This window comes from Kogia breviceps, chromosome 13 (assembly GCF_026419965.1).
Source record: "Kogia breviceps isolate mKogBre1 chromosome 13, mKogBre1 haplotype 1, whole genome shotgun sequence".
NCBI lineage: Eukaryota > Metazoa > Chordata > Mammalia > Artiodactyla > Physeteridae > Kogia > Kogia breviceps.
Window position 1 is genome coordinate 3,700,145 of NC_081322.1, and position 24,350 is coordinate 3,724,494.

General features: G+C 38.4%; 1 protein-coding gene across 5 annotated transcripts in view; it reads right to left on the reverse strand.

The window, feature by feature from the left end:
* Window positions 1–229: 229 nt before the first annotated feature.
* Window positions 230–24,350, reverse strand: part of TTK (TTK protein kinase) — an 87,410-nt gene continuing 63,289 nt past the window's right edge. For 3 of the 5 annotated variants that reach the window (XM_067011263.1, XM_067011266.1, XM_067011264.1), the window contains 11 exons: window positions 19,928–20,064; window positions 18,188–18,314; window positions 14,536–14,628; window positions 10,703–10,860; window positions 10,418–10,569; window positions 8,709–8,833; window positions 7,069–7,149; window positions 3,611–3,787; window positions 3,019–3,103; window positions 2,619–2,716; window positions 230–719 (listed from right to left, as the gene is read on the reverse strand). In XM_067011263.1, coding sequence (XP_066867364.1) covers window positions 645–719; window positions 2,619–2,716; window positions 3,019–3,103; window positions 3,611–3,787; window positions 7,069–7,149; window positions 8,709–8,833; window positions 10,418–10,569; window positions 10,703–10,860; window positions 14,536–14,628; window positions 18,188–18,314; window positions 19,928–20,064 — 1,308 coding nt within the window. In that variant the 3' untranslated portion in view covers window positions 230–644. The remainder of the gene's footprint in view (window positions 720–2,618; window positions 2,717–3,018; window positions 3,104–3,610; window positions 3,788–7,068; window positions 7,150–8,708; window positions 8,834–10,417; window positions 10,570–10,702; window positions 10,861–14,535; window positions 14,629–18,187; window positions 18,315–19,927; window positions 20,065–24,350) is intronic. The other 2 variants (XM_067011267.1, XM_067011268.1) reach the window with 1 other exon arrangement.

Genomic DNA, 24,350 nt, shown 5'->3' on the forward strand with positions numbered 1-24,350 from the left:
GGTCATGCCCTATACAGCCTACATCTTAGAATCCAGCATGATACTCTGAACACCCAAAACAATAGGTATTATGAAGACTTAAACGGAGAATTAAAAGAGCCAAGTGAAGCCCTAAAACGCTGGAGTATTATCAGTGCCATAAAACAACTGGAAATCTATTTTAGAATTTGAACGCTTTGGAATTTTTTTTCCCCCAAAGTTAATTTACTAAGGTCTACTCTCATGTTTTCCCTTAATCCATTTTTATTAAGAATTCTGTTGTCTCACCAACAACATATTTGCTTGAAGAAAACAGTTCTACAACTTTGACATTTTAGTGTCATTTTATACTATACAAAGCCTATTTACATAGTTCTTCAGAAAATATTTCCACTTTTCACCCACTATTCCAAGTGTGAAAATGATATCAAATAGATTAGATTTACAGGGAAGCACAAAAGAGAAAACAATTCTACAATTTAATACATACAGTGTCATTAGTGGTTTTTTTACACTTGTCTTTTGAGGATAATCCACTGAATTTTTCTGCCAATGACATTTCAGAGTGAAGTTGTCTTCAGGAGTAGATTTCCACAGAGAATCAAGAGTGTAACAGTCCAATATATTGTACAGGTGATACCTGACAGTTTATGAGTAGCTGCAAATCATTTTTTCCCCAAAGTCTTGTACGATGAACAGGAATCATGACTTTCACCACCACTATAGTGCTCATATAAAGTCTGAAATTAAAAACACGCATCCGATTTGTAACTTTTAAAATTCAATGTATTACCATATCAGATTAACAAAGGTTTAACTCCGCATCTTCTACTATGTAACCAATTTCTCCCTTGTTCTTATAATTAGGAAATTATTTTATACACTATTGGAGATAATGAAAAATTTTTCAACAGCTAGCTTGGCCTAAGAGTCAGCTCTCATGCGATGCAGATCAATCTTTCTGTAAGAAAAATGTAACAGAGCTATTTATAAGCATATATATATATGCATCCTCAAGGCCTTCTTAATCTCCCTTACTTTTTCTTTTTCTTTTCTGTTTCAACAAACCTCTTTTAAAATTATTTATTTTTATTGAAGTATAGTCGATATACAGTATTACATAGCAAAACTTTTTTAAAAATTGAAGTATAGCTGATTTATAATATTGTGTTAGTTTCTGGTGTACAGCAAAGTGATTCAGATTATATCTATATCTGTATCTGTATCTATCCCTCTCTATATATATTTTTCATATGCTTTTTCATTATAGGTTATTACAAGATACCTTACTTTTTCTTAAATAAAGCCAGTCTTAGATAAATTCCTATACTGTAAAATACACTCATCAGGAAATATACTTTCAGCTGATATTTAAACTAAAGAATGGAAGACATTAAAAAAAAATACAACTGCTATACAAATACATATAATTAGCTATATGAACATCTACATATTTAGTAAAGGATTTAAGGCTAAGCCAACATCTAATTTATGAAGATGACAGATATCTTTGCTATCAAGGAACACATACCCTTAGTGATAAAGGTAACCCACCTCAATTTTATTTATAAAAGGCTTTAAACAATACACTGGTAGAAATTTAAAACATAGAGATATGAAACATAGAGAAAAATTACAAAACAAATTTTGTCCAATTTCAATTCCTAAAGCCATTGATTTAGCTATCAGAACTTGAGAAAATTTAAGAAAAAATTTACCTTATATCATATGGATGCAAATATAATGGTGAATATAGAATAAATTCCTCCAAAAATGTATCCAGGTTCTTAACATCTTAGATTGGTGTCATCCCTATCCATAGAGCTAACAGTGTTTTTAGTTTAAGCTCCCATAATTTTACAATAATGTTATAACTGAAATATATAACTGGTAACTAAAGTCAATAAGCATACCTATTGTTCTGGAAATGACTAGGCATTTGATGTCAGTGAGATCCAAAAAATTATGGTACAGATATAAACAGGCATTGGGAGACTGAAAGATTTGAGACATTTGCTTTGAGAAATGTACTGACTGCTATATACAGCCTCACAGAAGTCATTACATGCGACAAGTACTGTGATTTCTCTACGACGGTTTAAAAATAAAGTTGGCTGGAAAAAAAAAATGATTCAAAAGCTGTGTTAAAAATGGTGTTGATTTAAGATTCCTTATTCAATTTATTCCAGTTGAGACCTGACAGCAGTCTTTTCAATGCACTTTATATGACAATCCATTTTCAACTGTGCTGTCTGCACAATAAGAATGTAAATCAAATAAATCTGTATTTGTCAAAAAGCACATGTTAAGGGCTTCCCTGGTGGCGCAGTGGTTGAGAGTCCGCCTGCCGATGCAGGGGACACGGGTTCGTGCCCCGGTCCGGGAAGATCCCACATGCCGTGGAGCGGCTGGGCCCGTGAGCCGTGGCCTCTGAGCCTGCGCGTCCGGAGCCTGTGCTCAGCAACGGGAGAGGCCACAACAGTGAGAGGCCCGCGTACCACAAAAAAAAAAAAAAAGAAACACACTTCACAGCTGATCTGATGATTGGGCCAACTTTCCTTTGGATTAGCTGTTTAAGTGGCTAATTAACTAAATTATACAAAACAATTAAAATGAGTGTAGACAGGGAACAGACATACTTTAGCAGCTTTCAAAATGGAGTTAGGAGAATTCAGGCCAACAAGTTGACCCAGAACATATTTCATTTCTTCAGTGGTTCCCTTAGCCGTCTGATTACCTGTAAAAATAATACATATGATCAACAGCACACTGGTATCAAATGAGAAAAATGTAAGTTCATATATGAATATGTATTCTGCTTAAAAGCACAATAATTGGCATTCTTGTAACTTATCACTGATCAGAGCCCCTTACCTAGGATAAGTAAAAGGAATGCCAGCAGGTAAAGAAAGGTGATCTCATTTATTTTAGTATTTTGCATTAAGGAATATCCTTAAGGAAGGAGGCAGGCAGGAAAAGAGTAGCCAGAAGGCTGTTTATATTAGCAATCTGGTAACAAACTTATTTTTAAAGAAGTACCTGGATGAGTTTGAATCTGAACGTATGGATGTGCCAGAAGCTCAGGAATGGATATCCTCTGTTTAGGGTCCCTTATTAAACAACACTATACAAATAAAGATAAATTTTTAAAAAAAACGAAGCAAGTTTTCTTATGCAATATTGATACAGTATTTTTCCAGACTGCATCATATTACCGAAGTTGCTTTCTAGAGAGCCTACTTAGAAATGACAAAATTATTTTACACGTCATTTTTGCAAAATCTTGAAGTATTCGTAAGTTTTAAAAACCTTCAAAGTGAACTTAACACATCTTTAAAAGCTAACTCAGTCAGCAATTCCTCTCAATAGACCTCTCAGTTATATCTAAGCCAGTTACATAATTCCAATCATTTCAACTTTTTCTTTTTCTTTCTTTTTTCTTTTCTGGGTGTTCCATGCGGCTTGTGGGATCTTAGTGTCCTGACCAGGGATTGAACCCGGGCCATGGCAGTGAAAGTGCTGCGTCCTAACCACTGGACTGCCAGAGAACTCCCTCAGCTATTTCTTTAAGTAAACAATTCAGTACTACATGAAATATAGTTGTTCTATATGTATATACTATTAATGTTACCTTTAACACATCTTGAAGATCTTTCTCTGGAATATCAGGAAATTCAATTTCATGATTAGGGTCAATTATGGCATGTAATTTAGAAATCTGATTAATGATATGCTGAAACGGTGTTTTTCCGTAAGTCATATAGTACAAAATGCAACCTAAGGACCAAACATCGCTTTTGGGGCTTATCTAAGTTAAAAAAAAAAAAAAAAAAAGAATAAGTTACTGTTATTTTAACATAAAATTAAAATATTATACACACACACACATACCCTAATATTTAAAATCATAACTAAACCTCAATAAATGTCCAAGTATTAGACTATGTTCATGACAAAACATCCTCTACTAGTTTTGATTATACTTGGTTATTTTATCAAAAGAAATGAACTTCACTTTAAATCTTTCAACAAACTCATAATCAAAATATCTCAACTGAAACAAAATATTACATTCTTGTCAGCCTGTGAAAACACAAAACTAAAAACCCTAAGTGCAAATTTTAAATTTACTTGTTTTCCCCAAAATTACTGAATTAAAATAAGTTTTTATATAAACTCATAATATATAAGTATGCATAGATTTTAAAAAGGTTATTTAAGTTGAGCTATCCTAAACTTAAGAACACAAACTATAGAGCCAGACTGGGCTGGGCTGGGCTTGAATCCTGGTCTTATCACTAACTAGTAATTGTCCATATCTCTGTTTCCTCATCTCTAAAACAGAAATAACAAAAGTACATTGTCATGGGCCTTAAATGATGTAACCATGAGATATGGGTAAGCATAGAGAATAGTTTCTGGTATAGTAAGTACTCAATAAATATTACTTATTATTAAATGTTCTTTGTATTAAATAATCTCACTAGAAATAATGTGATATAACATAATTATGCTTTTGACTTTTAAAAGAACATGATTAAGACCAAACACAGAAGTGAGCATAATAAATGAGAACGGCTAAATTCCTCTTTTAAAAGATACTCAATATGCATTAAAACAAAATGTAACCACATGCTCTACACAAAGGATTAATCTAAACCAAATGACACAGAAAGGTACAAGGAAAAAAGAAATGGACATCTATAACCAAATGCAAGAAAGAAAAATAAAAAAAGGAAACGAAAGCAGAGACAGCAATATTAACATTAGAAAAAGAGAACATGGCAAAATGCTTCTAACAGAAGAGAGAAAGCCATTTTACAGTGATAAAAGGCACAATCAACCAAGAAGAGATGACAGTTACGAACTTCCGTGCACGGAAACCACATTTAATAGAACTACATAAAGCAAACATTGTATTAAATTCTTTGAAGGAGGGCAGATTTAAACATGCCTTTCAGAACATGACAGATAAAATAGATCCCGTCATCTGAACACAAGGAAAACTGAAAATTAATAAAATATAACCTCCTCTTCCTCCAATTTAACCACTTGAAAATTTAAGTCCATTTCTAAATACTAAATCATGAATTAAAAAGAATTTCAGATTCTGGAAAAATGGCTGTGGCCGTGTAGTTTTCAAACTCTCCAAAGCCCCAGATAAGACAGACAGAGCAGCCTGGTAGCAAAACCGTAAACATATGGAAAATATTTACAATAAAAGCAGAACGTGAATGGAGACAAACTACCCACAGCCACAGGTCGTGCGTGGTAGAGGCATTTGAAGCGGAGAGGAGAGAGGAGTAATGAATGGGCCCAACAGACCTCAGAGCAGGAGCCCCAGACGGCCAAGCCTGTTCACCAGAAAGCAATTCGAGAACAGAGCGAGACTGGGCGGGGCTTTGAGCTCTTCCCTAACAAGGATTACCTCCCATGTCGGGATAAAAATTTATCTTCTATTCAGAATCCCTAGTTGAGATTGACCAATACTACCTATTTAAGTACTGAGTTGATAACTGAAAAAAATCTGAACACTACATGCAATTCAAAGTAAATTCTATTTATTTTTATTTTATTTTCTTTTTGCGGTACGCAGGCCTCTCACTGTTGTGGCCTCTCCCGTTGCGGAGCACAGGCTCCGGACGCGCAGGCTCAGCGGCCATGGCTCACGGGCCCAGCCGCTCCGCGGCACGTAGGATCCTCCCGGACCGGGGCACGAACCCGCGTCCCCTGCATCGGCAGGCGGACTCTCAACCACTGCGCCGCCAGGGAAGCCCGTAAATTTTATTTTAAAGTAAAAAAGAATGAAACAATTTAAAAACTGAAATTAGAAATTTTGGAAATTAATGAAAATAAGAAACACTACCGTAAAACCTAGAAGTAGCAGCTAAAGTAAAACTCAAAGCAAAATTCAGTTTTAATGTTTTAATTATAAGGAAGAACACTAAAATTAAATTAGCAATTATTTAAATGCAGAAGCTGGGGGGGAGAAACCTAAAGGGAATATAAATAACAAAGATAAAAGCAGAAATTAATTAGAGGACAAAGGAAAATAGAATTCATAAATGAAATCAAGACCTGGTTCTTTAAAATTAACAGAACCATGGCAAGTCTAATCAAGAAAAAGAAAAAGAGAAAGACAAATCTAAGTATTACAAGAAAAGGAGAAGCTGAAGAGGTGTAAAAAGAATTTTTATAAGAGAGACGATTTGGCATGATTTTATGCCAGTTATTTGAAAAGATATTTAGAAGCCACAATTTCCTAGGAAGGAAAATATAATTTAGTAAATGAAAGCACATTCATTAAGCAATTGTTTCAAGCTGGACAATGTACTAAGTGCTTTATATTCTTTCTCATTTAATCCTCAATTACTTTTAAAATAGGTACTGTGTACAAGCCTAACTTACAGATGAAGATAGGCAAGTTAAGTGACAAAGACAGTTGATAAAGAGGCAGATCTATGACTCGAACGCGGGTACTGCACAGCGGTGTGTGCTTGCACCCATTTGAAGACACTGGCACAGAGAAAGAAGGATTAGCTTGGGAGCCAGAGGCACCACGGCAGGTAGAATGGATCCAGCAAGGGGCACCAACGAGGCTAACACAAAAGCTCACAGAGGTGGTGAAATAAGAAAAGTGGGAACGTACCTGGGAATATTACCTACTAGAGTTGTTCTTGGAAACAGAAAATTAACAAATGAAGAAGAAATGGTAAATAAAATGGAAGAATCAGAAAGGAAACAAAGGTTATCAGTTCACTGTTGTTTAATTTAAGGTGGCCATATCAGGGCTAATTTAGTCTTATTTTTTTTCTTTATTTTTAAAACTCAAAAAACATCCTATGTGCATTTCTTATAGGAGCACATTGTGAGACGTCACCATACTAAGAGCACAGTAATCTCAAATCAATAAAGAAAAGTGAAACTGAATCCCATGACGGTTTGAGTAACAAAGCAAGGTCTCTGTAGTGGCCTAAAAAGTTTTAGAACTTAAAGAAATAACTTCTCAGTTACCTGCTAAGTTCATACAGAGACTAGCCCATTCCCTATTTGTGCCAGATAAATGGGATCTAAATAACCTTACAGTACCTTCGATTTGGATTTCCCATTTTCTCTTGAGGAAGACATATCTTTGATTGCTTCTGGCGGCATGTAATTAACTGTACCAACCTACTTGCCAAATCACAGAAAACACAGAAATCAATGAAAAGACTTCATTCTGCTTTAGATTTTTTTAAAACACAAATGCCAGATTCTTGGCAACTTGGATAGTTACAGATTTCAGTAATATATCTGAGAAACTCTAATAACTGACAAAAATATTAAGACATAAATTTCTTCACAATTCCAGCAAAATAAATTAGATTCATAATAAAAAAAAAAAATTGACTCCTTACAGAAGGCTGAGCTATTTCTATGATTATGGTGGGCAGCGACCGTAAATCTTTCCAGGATAAAATTATATTAATGGCCATAAACTTTGAAGGAATTGATCAATGGCTCATTTCTGTGCTGGCATAGACCCAGAACACTTTTTTAAATAAACCAAACAACCAACTAAAAATCTAGCTTTGTCTCCCTGGGCCCATGTCCAAATAGAGATGGGACGGGTGTCTGCATCATGCAAGATTTTCCACAGGAGGACTGACTATGCCAATCTTACACCGCACTCATTTTATTCTAAAACGACTCTGCTTTCAGACACAGAATACCTCCTCTTTAGAGCCTTACCATAGACGATACCTTCAAGCTGATTCACAACTAAATGTTCAGCCATATTTCTGACACAGAAAGAAGTGACTGTCAAATAGCATTGTTTGAAGGGCATGCTGCCCCCATCTACTCCTAAAAAGCTCCAGTTTTACTGCTAGGGTTAAGGAAGAAGCACATCAGAAATCTGTGTGCCTGGAACACCCTGTCTTGGCCCCAAAAGCAGGATTATTCTGAGTCATTCTTTGGTTGTCATCACCTCAGCTTTTATGGGGACAAATTTATTAAGATCGCTATTGCATATCCTATTATAAAAATGCAGTTGAGTACACTTATTATGGGGTTTCCAATATGAAGGCCCAATTAAGAATTTCTTTCAAATTTAAGTGATAGGGAAAGCTTTACTTCTCCGGAAGAATGAAATAATTTTACCTCATGGACAATGAAAAACATGAGAGTGCAATTCTCTCTTTGGTTGCTACCTGGAAACTGAGGCAAAGTTTCAGGTGAATTTTATTTATTTTATTTTTAATTTTTCTGTGGTACGCGGGCCTCTCACTGTTGTGGCCGCTCCCGTTGCGGAGCACAGGCTCCGGACGCGCAGGCTCAGCGGCCACGGCTCACGGGCCTAGCTGCTCCGCGGCATGTGGGATCTTCCCGGACCGGGGCATGAACCCGCGTCCCCTGCATCAGCAGGCGGACCCTCAACCACTGCGCCACCAGGGAAGCCCTCAGGTGAATTTTAGATCATGACCAAGATGGTTTCCAAGGCAGGCATTACTGCTTCTCTACCTCAGCTATAAGAAAATCATTCAAAATTGATGGATATACTTCTACTGGATCTTGACTTTCTATACTAAATTGTCTTAATCATGTGATTAATTTTTTTAATAGTTATAATATCTGTTCTTATACGAAGGCTTCAAATCCTTTGAAAAATTAAATCCTCATTAGCAAAATGACACTTCAAAGGTGAAAAGGAACTGAACTCTACTGTGTGGTAACCAGCCATTCATTACCTGAGAATCTTTAACAATACTTGTTGTATCTGGTTGCATTTGGTTTGCAATCCCAAAATCGATTAGCTTTAGCATTCCATCAACTATCAGAAAGTTAGCAGGTTTCAGATCACTGTGAACAATACCTTCAAAATAAAAATCCATTATAATATTAGACCATGTTAAACATCCTAAGTACAAAAAAATTTCACAATCTGCTGAGTTGATTCCTTTAATCAGTCAATCAAATTAAATAGCCTTTCATTTTTATTTATTTATTTATTTTTGTGGTACGCGGGCCTCTCACTGTCGCGGCCTCTGCCGTTGCGGAGCACGGGCTCTGGACGCGCAGGCTCAGCGGCCACGGCTCACGGGCCCAGCCGCTCCGCCGCACGTGGGATCTTCCCGGACCGGGGCGCGAACCCGCATTCCCCCGCATCGGCAGGCGGACTTCAACCACTGCGCCACCAGGGAAGCCCTAAATATTCATTTTTAATATTTACTACAAACATACAGCGCTTGGAATGTGCCAGGCGCTATCTGAAGTTTGTCACTTGTATTGAATCATTTCACCCCAGTGCTGAGGTAAGTACTATTATTATCCCCATTTTTAGCTGAGGAAACTAAGGCAGAGTTTAAGCAATCTGTTCAAGGTCACACAGCCTAAGTAACAGTGTCATGAGTTGAACCCAGGCAGTCTGGCTTCAGAGTCTATGCTCTTAACAACCACTGTGATTCACTGCCCACGAGAGAGCGCTGAAAATTACACCGCCAGGCGGTAGGACCCTAATGCTCCTGACATATCTATCCCTACAGCCTGAGCTTGATCGCTGGTGAATTATCTTTTAACTTATAGGATGGGAGATACAAGGAGACAATTTACAATTACCTACATTATCAGTTATTTGAAATAAGGAAAAGGTAAAGGCAAAGAAGCCATAGAAAGAACCAAGGCCAAGTAAGGTAAAAGCCAGCCCAGAATGTAGGGCTAACAGTTTAAAAAAAAAAAAAAGTAAAACCAACTCCCATACAAGGTACACGATACAAAACAACTAGGAGAATGTGTGAAAAAAAAATCTCAGATTTTTAGGATACCTGAACCCCAGTCTCATATCTGCTGTAATCCAAGTATTTGGAGACCCAGGATTATGGACTATGTTAATACTGACAAAGATACATTTTGTATTATGCATGCTTTACGGATGTGGGGATTTGAGTTCATGCACTATATCCTTTCATTAACAGCATTTTTTTAAAAATTAACTTATTTATTTTTGTCTGCGTTGGGTCTTCGTTGCTGCACACGGGCTTTCTCTAGTTGCCGCGAGTGGGGGCTGCTCTTTGTTACGGTGCGCGGGCTTCTCATTGCGGTGGCTTCTCTTGTTGCGGAGCACGGGCCCTAGAGCACACGGGGTTTTAGTAGTTGCGGCGTGTGGGCTCAGTAGTTGTGGCGCACGGGCTCAGCTGCTCCGTGGCATGTGGGATCTTCCCGGACCAGGGCTGGAACCCGTGTCCCCTGCATTGGCAGGCGATTCTCAACCACTGCGCCACCAGGGAAGCCCCTGTTAACAGCATTTTAAAGAAATGTTTTTGTCCCTTCATCTTTATTAAACTTCCAAATATTTAGTTTATCTAGCCTAAAGGTGCCAATTAAAATTATAGGTGTATTTCTCTAAGATAGCACTACTAATGAATATTTAAATGTTACATAGGAAGAGATTTTAAAATACCATGTTGATGAATCGTGTGAACTGCCTCCAACATATTTTTCCAGTAACTCTTGCGTTCCCATGGATTGATGGATTTTTTCTTTTTAAGCCAAGTATTGAGATCAATATTTCCACATTCCATTACCATGTAGATGTACTGATCTGTGATTTCGCTGCCATTAAAAACAAACAAAAACAACAAAACAATAAATGGTTGGGTTACACCACTGAGATTTACACAGCATTTATCTTAAGAATTGAAGCCAAAAAAAGTCTTCTTTTTAAATTGAAAAAAAAAATTCTTACTAATCGTAAAGTCGGATGATTTTATCACTGTGTTGTTGTAGTTTATTCAGATAAGCAATTTCATTCCGGTAACTTTCAACTGTTTGACTATCTGCTTCTTCTAAGTTCACATACTTTATAGCATGTATCTGTTTCTTTCCATTCAACACCTGAAATACCTATAGAGTAGAACAAATGAAAAAGGTTAGAATACACTATTTATATACTGCCACAATATTTCTACATTAATAGATAAAATCTTAGATTAAGGATTATTGATGTGAATTATTAAAAATGTCTGGGCTTATTTTGAGTATAGAAGAAAAAAAAACATGTTAGGAGAGTAACAGTACATTCTCAACTACCTATGACAATGGGCATAGGTAGTTGCCCTATCTACATATAAGAAAGGTAATTTAAATTTCATATACATTCATAACATTCTGTTAGATGTTGCAACCAGGAAAATAACCTGAAGAAAGAGACATTAAAAAATGCTAAGGGGGCTTCTCTGGTGGCGCAGTGGTTGAGAGTCCGCCTGCCGAGGCGGGGGACGCGGGTTCGTGCCCCGGTCCGGGAGGATCCCACGTGCCGCGGGGCGGCTGGGCCCGTGAGCCGTGGCCGCTGAGCCTGCGCGTCCGGAGCCTGTGCTCCGCAGCGGGAGAGGCCACAGCAGCGAGAGGCCCGCGTACCACAAAAAAAAAAAAAAAAAAAAAAGCTAAGGAAGACTAAGGGCTGTAATAAAGAGTTAATTCATTGCACAGATGGTGTTTATTTCATTGTGCCTGGAGTTGACAATTTCATTCATGTGGTAGAGAATATTTTAAAATAGGTGCTAATTGTAAGCTATCAGTATACTCGGCTATAAAAAGTAGATCAGGTCCAATTTTCAAAATCAAGTTGACAGGAACAAGATGTTCCTGTAAGCATATTGAGGTCCAGGTCAAATTGCTCTAGCTATAATGACAGTCAACTTCTAAGCAATATTGATAAGGCAGATAGTACATTTCGAAAACACTGCTAATGTGTCTAACTTTCAGCAAACAGTGCAACAGGGATGGGGCTTCTAAAATGCAAGAATTCAGATACAAAATGCTAGTGTAAGCAAGAAAAATTACATTCATTTATCTCCTTGCACCCACTGATGTCAAGCATCATTTATTTAAAAGCCATTAACCTTGACTATCCAGCAGATACTGGCAAGCAATGAGAAAAGAGCCAAAGTGTAGATGAAGTTCATGCATTTCAAGTGCACTGATAAGCAGAGTCTGTCAGGTTCAGCTTAGTTACCTGCATTTTAAATACAAAACTCTAACGAAGTATTACTAGTTCTACTTGCACAGAAAGCAAATTAGAGGAGGAGGGGCATAAAACAGTGACAGGGCAAGAAGCTCAGAAAGTAGCAAGGAAGAAAAGTAATTTTAAAACAGCAGAAAGCCATTTTGTGTGAGGTAAACAGCTTTATAGTGTCAGAGTTAGAATCTGTCAGTTTCATGGAAAGTTAATGAAAGAACTAGAAAGGTTAGTGTTTTGAACATTCCCACTAGCCCCCTGAATTTTCTAAATGCTCTTAATAGGCTATAAGTTGGTCACTGTCTAAACTCTAGCACAGACAGAGCATAAATGATGTTAGTTTCATAAAGCATGTTACCCTCTTTTCCCTGAGGCGTGATGATTTTGTCAACGCCATCATAATAATTAAATAATAATTCAATCGCACTAAGAAAATATGGGTCGGTCATAGCTTTACCACTTGGCCCCTGACTTAAGTAAGCTTACATTTTCATTATCCTCCAAGGAAAAAATGTTTAAAACACTGTTAAGATTATTGTACATCTTCTGAAAACATGCTACTAAGTAAATAATTATGTTGGTAAAAATCAATTCCATTGTCCTTTTATTCCCATGCCTAAAATGTAAGGCAAGGAAGAGAACAAAGGAAATGTACACAGAAAAGAAGTTAATATTATTGAACAATTGCTAAACATGGTAATGTATACACCTTATTTACAGTAAGTTAACAAGACATCTTAAGCAAGTCTAGTTATTGTCAGCTGGCTTCAAAAATTATAATAAAACTTAAAATGAACCAAACAGGCTTTGTTTCATGCATCATCCTTAACAACTTAAGAGGAGCAAAAGAGCTGAGGAGGGCTTTTCATTCAACAAACACTTCAGTGTTTGTTATTTTTCCAGCCACTGTTCTAGATCACGGAGCAAACATTGGTGAGCAAATCAGACAAACATCCCCACGCTGATGGAACTCACATTCAAGTGCAAGGGGACACAAACAACAAAACCAAATAAGTAGATTACAGAGCACATTAGCAGATGAGCTACAGAGAAAAATAAAGCAGGAGAGGGGAATGGAGCTCTCTGGCAACTGGAAGGTAGGAGTTGGGGTTTTAGAGCGCGGTCAAGGAAGCCCTGACTGAGAAGACACTAGTAGAACACAGATGTGAGGGTATCGAGGAAAATCGACTCTTATGCCAAAACAACCCGGGAGAGCAAGGACCGAGTCAGTGAGACTAGTTAGAAGGCAACTGTAACAGTTCAGGTGAAAAGACGAGGCTACTTTGGCCAAAGGGATAGTAGTGGAGGCGGTGAGGAATAGTCAGATTCTGGATAGACCTTGAGGTGGAGCCAGTAGGACTGGTGACTGGCTGGGTGAATGTCGAGAGAAAGTGGAGTCAGCGGTGGCCCCAGGCTGCCTGGCCCAGTAACTGGGAGAATGAAGCTGCCATTTACTGAAATGGGAAAGCCTATGAAGCAACAGTTGTGATTGGGACATATTAAGTTTTAAGTATCTACAGACGCCCAGGAAGAGATGCTGAGTGGTCAAACTGGATCCGTAAGTCTGGAATTCAAAGGAGAAGTTTGAGCTGGAGGTATAGATTTGGGACTTGCCAGCATGTACATGGTGCATAAACCCACGAGACTGGATGAGGACACCAAGGAAGTGAGCGAGTTTAGAGAGAGAAGAAAAGAGGCCAAGAACTGAGCTCAGGGCCTCTGCACCATTCAGATCAGGGATATGAGGAGGCCAGAGAAGGAACGGTTGCTGGCGAGGAGGAACACTGACAGAGGCCAAGTGGGAAAAAAAGCTTCAGTGAGGAAAGAAAAATCAACTGTTCCAACTGGTACGTAACCCACAATCAAAGCTAACGATTAGTCTTGGCAAAAGCATGGAGGTCATTAGTGATTTTGATAATTAATTGTTTGGTGAAGACTGAAGGTAAAAGTAAAAATCTGATTTAAGTGGATTTAAGTGAACGAAATGAGAAGAATTGAAGATGGGAAGTTTAGACAACTCTTTTGAGATCCCTTCCAGCCAGAGAATTAGAACCATATACATTTAGAGCTCAGATAAATTTAGGATATGATCTATTCCAAATCTAGAAATTCATGTGTTGCTACATGCTGTTTCTGAAACGAAAAACTCAAACCAAAACCAAACCCATTAATCAGATACGTTGCTGAGTCATCCTAGTCACAGCGGTCCTTCACTTCACAGTCTGACTCACTTTCAGAAAGACTCCGGTGATAATACGAAGCTGTCATTTGCCACCCCCAGGTCAATGTTAATGTTATTTAGAGAAGAAATATGGAATCGTAGGACATTGGAGGGAAGAGCTGGGAACTGAAATTAAGAGGTGGGTCTAAAGAAATATGCCATTTGTTGAGGGGAGGGGAGGGGGGAGGTGATGGGGGGAGGGGATGAGAAGGAGTTTTTGGCTCAAGGGAAATACAGGCCCCTATAGAAGTTAAGAAAAAAAGGCCTCAAAAGGTAAAAAGACAAAGAGAGGAAAGTTTAAAATACTTTTATCTGTTCCTTAAATATCCAGGATACCTACCTTACTTGAACCTCCACTCCCTAGCTGCTTCAGTATGGAGTACATTTTTCCTTTAACTGAAATGCATTCACTTGCTGAAGAGGATGCTGAAATCTAAATAATTAAAACAGATAAAGATTCAAATGTTCAGAGAACAGGCCTGAGAAACTAGCTTGCATTTAGGACAGTGAAATGCTTCCAATTCTGAAATTATCTGAACTCTTAATTAGATGTCACAATATTTCAGTACTTTAAAGAAGCAATTTACATACTTTAGTCAAAAAAACAAACTTATTAAATGAATATATAGGCAAAGTTCCAAAGTCTCCCCTCCCAACTTGCCTTTCCTTCTGAACACAATACATCAATAGAAAATTTAAGGGGGAGAAAACCCTCTTAATGTCCAAAGCGCAAACTCAGAAGCTATCGCTTTTCATTTTTCTTACCTGTTCTTTTTTCTTTACACAAACCTTTTTTTTTTTTTTTTTTTGCGGTATGCGGGCCTCTCACTGTTGTGGCCTCTCCCGTTGCGGAGCACAGGCTCGGACACGCAGGCTCAGCAGCCATGGCTCACGGGCTTAGTTGCTCTGCGGCATGTGGGATCTTCCCGGACCGGGGCACGAACCCGTGTCTCCTGCATCGGCAGGCGGATTCTCAACCACTGCGCCACCAGGGAAGCCCTACACAAACCTTTTTGCTTACATACTTACCTATATAAACACACAACTTTATCTCTATATTTTTTTCTCCTTGAGCATGCATTATAAAGGAAGCAGCATGCTAAGGTGCTAAGAGTTCCAGAGTCAATCAGACAAATGCAGACTTTAGTGGTGTCCCCTGTACGCTGGGTGATATTCAACAAGCCGCTTATTTCGAACTTAAGCATCTTCCTCAGCAAACCCTCCACCGATGTACTATATACAACACACCTCCCCCGCCTTCCCTGATGCTGGACCACCTGTGGGCCTATAAATGCTCTGAACAGACGGAGTGTGTGAGGACTCACTCTGAGCTGACAAGGAAGCCGGAGACACAGAGAGCGCCTGATTAGCTCATCAACCAAGTTGAAACAAGGTCTGAATAAACCTCAGTTCAACTAAGTCCTGCTTTACAGCCCAAATGGTAGAATCTTTCTCATGTCCTCTCCTTCTACATAACATAAAAGATAAGCCTTCTCATAATTCAAAAACAGTCATGTATGTACCCCAATGCTCATTGCAGCACTATTCACAATAGCCAGACCATGGAAGCAACCTTAGTGTCCATCGACAGACGAATGGATAAAGAAGATGTGGTATATTTATACAATGGAATATTACTCAGCCATGAAAAGAAACGAAACTGAGTTATTTGTAGTGAGGTGGATGGACCTGGAGTCTGTCATACAGAGTGAAGTCAGTCAGAAAGAGAAAAACAAATACCGTATGCTAACACACATATATATGGAATCTAAAAAAAAAAAAAATGGTTCTGAGGAACTTAGGACAGGAATAAACTTAGGACAGGAACTTAGGACATAGAGAATGGACTTGAGGACACGGGGAGGGGGAAGGGTAAGCTGGGACAAAGTGAGAGAGTGGCATGGACATATATACACTACCAAATGTAAAACAGATAGCTAGTGGGAAGCAGCCGCAGAGCACAGGGAGATCAGCTCGGTGCTCTGTGACCACCTAGAGGGGTGGGATAGGGAGGGTGGGAGGGAGGGAGACGCAAGAGGGAAGAGATATGGGAACATATGTATATGTATAACTGATTCACTTTGTTATACAGAGGAAACTAACACACCATTGTAAAGCAATTATACTCCAAAAAAGGTGTTAAAAAAATAAAAAATAAAAGATAAGGGTTCTAATTTCTTTAATCTAGGGCTGAACAACACTGTTGAGTCATGAAGTATGTTTTCTGTAAGAAAGTGTTAGGCTTTGAAATATGTACCCATTATTTGTCATTGAGTTGTAACTTCATCACAAGTCTTCACTGCTCTCTCCCCTCTCTTGCTTTTTGGAGCTTCCTCTCCTACTTAAACTGAAAATTTCTGAGAGGAAAGGAAGCCGTTCAACAGCCTTTCCCCCTAGCTGCTGAAAGTTACTAGATAAAGTAATTCTGATCTATTTCTGATTCAATGCCGATGTGACATTGAGTTTCCTACACAGGATATCCCGCAACGCGCTTAGTCTAAGATCACTTCCCTTCCCTTCTCCAACCTGTTCCACGGCTTCCTGTCCCTCTTGGGACAAAACTTAAAGGGCCCAGCAGAACCCTCAGGGTGACCCCTGGCCCTCGGTGAGCTCTAGCCACACTCTGGCCTCTTTCAGTTTCCTCCGGACACTGGCCTCTTCTAGAAGGTTCCCCGCCCCTTCACTCAGTCATGCCTGCCTTGACTTTTAGAGTTCAGCTCAAACAGGGCGTGACATGACTCATAGCTCGGTGGATGTTTTCTGAATTAACGTGGGAGCAAACCTGATTATCCTTCTCTGTCTCCTTTATAATTTATCATACTGCTGAGTCAATCCTCAAAACCCTATTACCTCTTTCCACAGTTAGTACGCTCCATTGTTGGCTAGATTTTTTTATTCCATTATTTTTAAAAGTATGGTAAAATTTACATACCATAAAATGTAACGTTTTAATCATTTTGAAGTATACTCTTCAGTGGGGCTGAGTACATTCACACCGTTGTGCGACCAGGACCACCGTCTCCGCCCAGGACGTCTCACCATCTCATACTGGAAATCCCTGCGCCCCTCAAACAGTGACTCCCCTTCCCTCTCTCCCTCTAGCCCCTGGTACCCACCGTTCTACTTTCTGGGGGCTAGTTTTTTAATCTCTTGATTTGTTTAGCTAATCACTTGTGGTCTATTGGGGGGTTTGTTTTGCTGTTTCATTTAAACAATTGCTGCTAAATTTTATTATTTACGAAGCACCAGGCTCTGTTGTAAGAACTCCATCTATATTAACTAATCTCATCTTCACAATCATCCTATGGGGTAGATAGGTTTATTACCCCCATTTTAAAGATGATGGAATGAGCATGAGAGTTTATTTAACTTGTAAAAGGTCCCATAGCTGGTAAGTAGTGAGGCCGAGAGTCAAGGACAGGCAGTCTCCCTTCAAAGCCTATTCTTTCTACCAATATTAAGCTGCTTCTCAGGTAGTTATTAGAAACAAATTTTAGTACTGATGTCAAGAGAGTCTCTAAATAATTTTTTTCCCAGATGGCAATACCTTAGCAGCAAAAAAAATTTTTACCTTATCAATACGTTATAATAACTACTTTATAATATATTCTAGAGGTATCTCACATTGCTATTCTGATACTCTCAAAAATTTACTTGTATATTAATCAGCCAGTGAAATGAAGCTGCTAACAGGTGGTTTACATTGTTAAACAGAATAAAAAATAACCTAGATTACAAAAGAAATTTTATCTAGCTACTCAAACTAGGTACTTCGGGCTAGTTAGTGAAAAAAGCTTCATTAGCTTCTTCCATAACTAACCTCTCAAAGTCATACGGCACCTTTATGAGAATATCAGAAAAGAGTTCTGCCTAATGGGACTAAGGATGGACAAGTCTTCAACACCATTCTTAAAACCTAGATCCTGCAAAAATAAAACCTTTGAAATGGATCATACCTTAACATGGACCATCATAAATAAAGCTTATCAAACCTGCAAATTCTGAAGAGGAGTTATGGGTATTTGCTGCTGCTGCTGCTGGAAATAGGCAAGTTGGCGATACGGTGTTGACAGCTGACACGCAGGTGGAAAGTCGTTCTTCACAACTGGAGTCCTGAAACTGGGAAAGATATTTTCCAAAATTTAAAACGTTCAAGCTTTAAAAACAAGATTCTGACGCAGGTTTTGTATGGTGGATATACATTTAAATGTGTTACATCAAACAGAATCCAAATCAGTTTTCCTCATGCATCTGAATTATTTATTCTAGGTACACCATCACCAGAAATTTCATTTTGGGGGAGTTCTTTCTGAAAGTAATTTTTTTGTCCCCAGACAAGAAATCCTTATTAAAATAAACAAGATGTCATTTAAAATATAGAGTTGGGGTTACTTTATAAGATTTAGCCAAGGCAAATCTCAGCCTATGGCTGATCACAGATTTTACGAGTGCATCTTAACAAAAATGTTCTACACAGCTGCCTAGAAATACGTGAAAGCCAATTACATCAGAGGAGTCTGGCCTTTGAGCATAAAGCCGCTCAGCTCACATTCGTGCTTTGCTTGTCTTACTCACTGTGTGTTCTCAACACCAAGAACGGTGCTTGGTACAAAGGAATTCTACAAGTACTGGTTGACAATAAATAGTCTCACAGGAAGTAACTATATACCTAGTTTAGTTAGCTGTCATTCTTTAAAATATTCTAAGTGTAATAAAATTAGGTAATATATAGCAAAATTGTATCAAGTAGGAAAGAGACTAGGTTATAAAAGCCCAAGGCCAGTTCTAATTAAGATCAAAGATTACATTATGAAAATGAAAAGCAAAAGGCAGCATGGACTTCAGTTATCCTCTAAGACATTAACAGTATAGCCCCCCTCCCGGGCTTCCGTGGTGGCGCAGTGGTTGAGAGTCGTCCTCCTGCCGATGCAGGGGACGCGGGTTCGTGCCCCGGTCCGGGAAGATCCCACGTGCCGCGGAGCGGCTGGGCCCGTGAGCCGTGGCCGCTGAGCCTGCACGTCCGGAGCCTGTGCTCCGCAACGGGAGAGGCCACAGCGGTGAGAGGCCCGCGTACCGCAAAAAAAAAAAAAAAAAAAAAAAAAAAAAATATATATATATATAGCCCCTAGTTATAGGATATGCCATATCCCTTTCTTTCTTTTCTTAGAAATGCCATTGATTTGCTTTTCAACATCCCTTGTGTTTCCTGTCAATCAGCACTGACCAACTTCTTCCCTCATCCCTCCCTGCCCACCGCTCCGGTCTCGAATACCACCAGGGCTATGTGAGCTGCACCACCAACAGAGACCATCACACTGCAGTTAACCCCTCCTGTGCTATGTAATGTATCCACACTTTACCCGCTCTAAGAATGCTAACCTTTAAAATCTCTCTTCAACTACAGAGAGTTATCCATGTGGCAATGCATGATTATCAGGAAGTTTTGCATACTTAGAGTATTTAAAGGTACTGCCTATAGGTAAGTATAAAAAGTATAGAGTATATATAGTAGGTACAGATTACAGTATGACAGAGACTTGCATTACAATCCTTAAAAATACATCGTAGCCACCTTCCCCTCCCATTTTACAGATGAAAAAACTGATGCTGAGAAAAATAATATGAATCTGGAAAGGCTTTAAAGTAAAAGAGCGGGATCCACCTCCAGGACGGTTTGGCCCCGAAGCCCACGTTATTTCTGTTGTAGCAAGCAAAGAACCAAAAGTAGTTACCAGCTCATATAATCATCCAAGACACTGTTGCTGGGCGTCTTACAAATAGATTTTGGGTCAATCCATTTAGGTGTTGATATCGGTGGCGACTGCTTTGAAACCGAAAGGGCAGGTTGCTCAAAACTGGTTTGTTTCTGCTAGACCAAAATAAAAAAACATCACGATTTCGGGTTTTTAAATTAGTCACCTGTTCAACAGTTTCACAAACATAACTTCTAAAAGAAAATTAACATACGAAATAGAAAAGCATGCTAAAATAGGTAGACGTATGTATTCCAGACTTTCAATAACTTTTTAGTACGGCTCTTTCACTCTAAATTTTGAAGCCTGTTATATTTTCCTCAAAGGGACAACAAGGAGAGGGAAAGTACACAGCATTGTTTAGCAAAACAGGATCTAATACCCTCTCCCATTAGGGCTACTATCACTAGCACTGAACTTTTATAATCTAAGTAAGTACTCTGTGCTTCAGAAAACTAGTTTTTCTTTAATCAGTAAAATCATTCCCTACTTTTATGTTTGGAGGGAAAAGGACCAAATACTAATTATTTAGCAAAATTTGAAATGGCAAATACCTATCTAGTGTTCTTCTTTCTCTCCTTGTCCCTAAAAGACATAGAGCTTGTAGAATTTATCTCATACAGATCCCAAAGCAATAATGAGCATCCTCTACAGTAGAGATTGGCAAATTACAGCATGTAGGCTGAATCTGGCCTGCTGCTTGTTTTTGTAAATAAACTTTTATTGGAACACAGCAATGTCTATTTGTCCACATCTTGTCTATGGCTGCTTTCACGAGATAATGACCGAGTTCGATAGTTGCAGCAGTGACCATCTGGCCTGCAAAGCTTACTAAGCTTTTGCAGAAAAAGCCTGACAACTCCGGCAAACCACATTTTGCTTTGAACGCTATTAGTGAGTGCTCACTACCTCTACTTCAATTGGGGGACAGCTTCAGCTGTTAGCAAGTATTCACAGATATTTAGGTTAAATCAGCTTCTATATTATAATTTCAACCCACTGGGTCCACATTATGCTCTGGAGATCCACAATGGATAAATCTATACTATTTTCTGCATTTCAACCCTTTGAGGTTTTGAAGATAGCTAGCATGGCCACTGTATCTCTTTTCCTGGGTAAGTTTTCCACTTCCTTTAAGATTTCCTCACACATATACATATCTGGATTAGTGGTCAGGATGGTATTAAGAATCTGTGATAGTAAGATTATCAAGCAAGGAAAGTGGAGAGGTTGTACTCATAGACCGGGATGTCTGCATTTGAGATTTTGGAGAATTTCAGAATTGAGAAGGTAGGGATGGGTAGCTAAGGTGAAATTAAGAAAATGGGCATGAGGGAGGAAGAAGTTACGAATCTGGAGGCCAGGTGTAGGACTAGTGATACACAGGGGTAAGAAGCTAACAAAAAGTGATGCGAGATGTTGGGTTGAAGTTGAAAGAAGTGATCCAGAGTCTAATATGTTCAAAGAATGATGAGGAGTCGCCGGGATGTTCAGAGACAACGGCAGCGAGCAAGACGGGAGAGCACATCCAGAAGGCAGGCGCCTCAAAAGGACAGGGTTTTTGCAAGAGAAGAAGTGGTCTGCACATAGCTTCGGGGAGCTTGTAGGAAAGTGAGATGGGAGACAAAAACAGCCTCCACTTGAGTGGGCTGCTGGAGAAGTGGCAACCTCAAGAAACTGCCTAGTTTTTTTCTTTTTTACCTAAGTGTACTATTCAGTGGTTTTTAATATATTCACAAGAGGATGCAATCCTCACCACGCTTTAATTACAGAACATTTTCATCATCCTAAGAAGAAACTCTGTATTAGCAGTCCCTCTCATTCCCCACTCCTCCGAGGCCCTGGCAACCACTGATTTACTTTCTGTCTCTACGGATTTGCCTGTTCTAGACATTTCTTATAAAAGGGATGACAAAATACATGGCCTTTTGTGACAGGCTTCCACCCTTTAGCATGTTTTCAAGGTTTATCCATGCTGTAGCATTTATCAGTACTCCATTACTTTTATTATTGAATAAAAAAATGAAATAAAAAAATCAGAGTAACACATTTGCTTATTGACTCACCAGGTGATAGATATTTGGGTTATTTCTACTTTTTTACAATTATGAATGATGCTGCCATGAACATTCATGTACAAGGTTTTATGTGGATATATATTCTCAATTCCCTTGAGTATATACCTAGGAGTAGAATTGCTGGATCATATGGTAACTGTATGTAACCTTTGGAGGAACTACCATACCATTTTTAAAAAAAAAATTCAGGACATTCTAATTGCAAATTAAGCACAATTAGTAATTATGATAGGTGCTTTACTTTTTAATATTTTCCCCCAAAATTCTTAGTAATTAAACATGTTATAATGAGCACTATAATTGATACCATCATAAAAAATGCATGAATAGACATAACATAACTAAGCGTACAAAGCAATTTTTATGAATAGCGAAACAATGCAAGTTGGTGGTTGAAGAAGCAGTATATAGGTACAGACCTGGAGGGCAACTAGCAGGCAGAGGAAAACTAGACCTCATGGGCAACCAGGAGTAAAAGGCAGAAATTACCAGTAGGAAATCTCTTTTAAGAAGGCACATTTAGATTTTTTTCCTAAGTGTAAATTTTCTCAACTAGCACCTCATAGTAACTCTGGTAAGGTGATCACCATTTATTTAGGTCTCAGAATGGTCCTCTTCTGCCTTTACCTAAGAAGAAGCAGTGGAGGCAAGTTGTACTGCTATGCCATACCATCTTCAAGTGACTGCACCACTCTACATTCTCACCAGCAGTGTACGAGGGTTCATTTCTCCACATCTTCACCAACACTTATTACTGTCTCTTTTTAATTATAGCCATCTTGGTGCATGCGAAATGGTGTCTCATTGCAGTTCTGATTTGCATTTCCCTAATGACAGATAAATAGTTTTAAGTCCCTTTACCATTCTACTGGTTTACAAGTTTTAAAAAGAAAAGAAGAGGAGATGCTGTTTGTCCATGGTTCAACCTGTCAGGATTCTTCTCATCTAACATTTGTTACCTACTCCATTACTTAGATCAACAGTTCTCAAAGAGTGATATAGAAATAGCAGAAAGAGAGGGGTTCCCAAGATCTTTTCCTGGAGTCTGAGAGGTTAAAACTATTATCATAATCATACTAAGACATTATTTGCCTTTTTCACTTTCATTCTTTCATGAATATAAACTAGAGTTTTCCCAAGGCTAGAAGGCATGTGATAGTGAAATAGATGAATGCAAAAGTGGATACAAAAAATCCAGTCTTCTGTTAAGCCAACCATTATAGAAATTGTAAAAACTGTAAAACAATATCACTCTCTTCACTGTAATTATTTTGTTTTGAAAATTACTTATTTTTCAGAAGGAACATAGCTCAACATAATAAATCCATGTATGATGAGCCCACAGCGGACATCATACTCAACGGTGAAAAGATTAAAGCTTTCCTCTAAAATCAGGAACAAGACAAGGATGCCGACTCTTCACACTGTTACTTAACAAGATATTGGAAGTCCTAGCCACAGCAATTAGACAAGAAACAGAAATAAAAGGTATCCAAATTGGAAAGGAAGAGGTAAAACTGTTACTATTTGCAGACATGATATTATATACAGAAAGCCCTAAAGACTCCACCAAAAAAACCTGTTAGAAACAATCCCATTAAAAACAATAAAATACCTAGGAACAAATTTAACCAAGTAAGTGAAACACTTGTATACTGAAAACTATAAGACACCAATGAAAGAAACTGAAGACACAAATAAATGGAAAGATAGTCTGTGTTCATGGATTGGAAGAATATTGTTAAAATGACCATAACTACCCAAAGCAATCTACAGATTCAATGCAATCCCTATCAAAATTCCAATGGCATTTCTCACGGAAACAGAACAACCCTAAAATTCATATGGAACCACAAAAGATCATGAATAGACAAAGCAACCTTGAGAAAGAAGAACAAAGCTGGAGGCATCACACTCTCTGATTTCAAACCATATCACAAAGCTATAGTATCCAAGACTGTATGACACTGTCATAAAAACAGACACACAGATCAGTGGTGTTGGGAAAACCGGACAGCCACATGCAAAAGAATGAACCTGGACTACCTTCTCATACCATACACAAAAATTAACTCAAAATGAATTAAAGACCTGAATATAAGACCTTAAAATATAAAAATTCTAGAAGAAAACATAGGTGGTAAGTTCCTTAACACAGGTCTTGGCAATGAATTTTTAGATCTGACACCTAAAGAAAAGACAAAAGCAAAAATAAACAAGTAGGACTACATCAAACTAAAAAGCTTCTGCACAGCAAAGGAAACCATCAACAGAATGAAAAGACAATCCATGGAATGTGAAAAAATATTTGCAAACCACATATC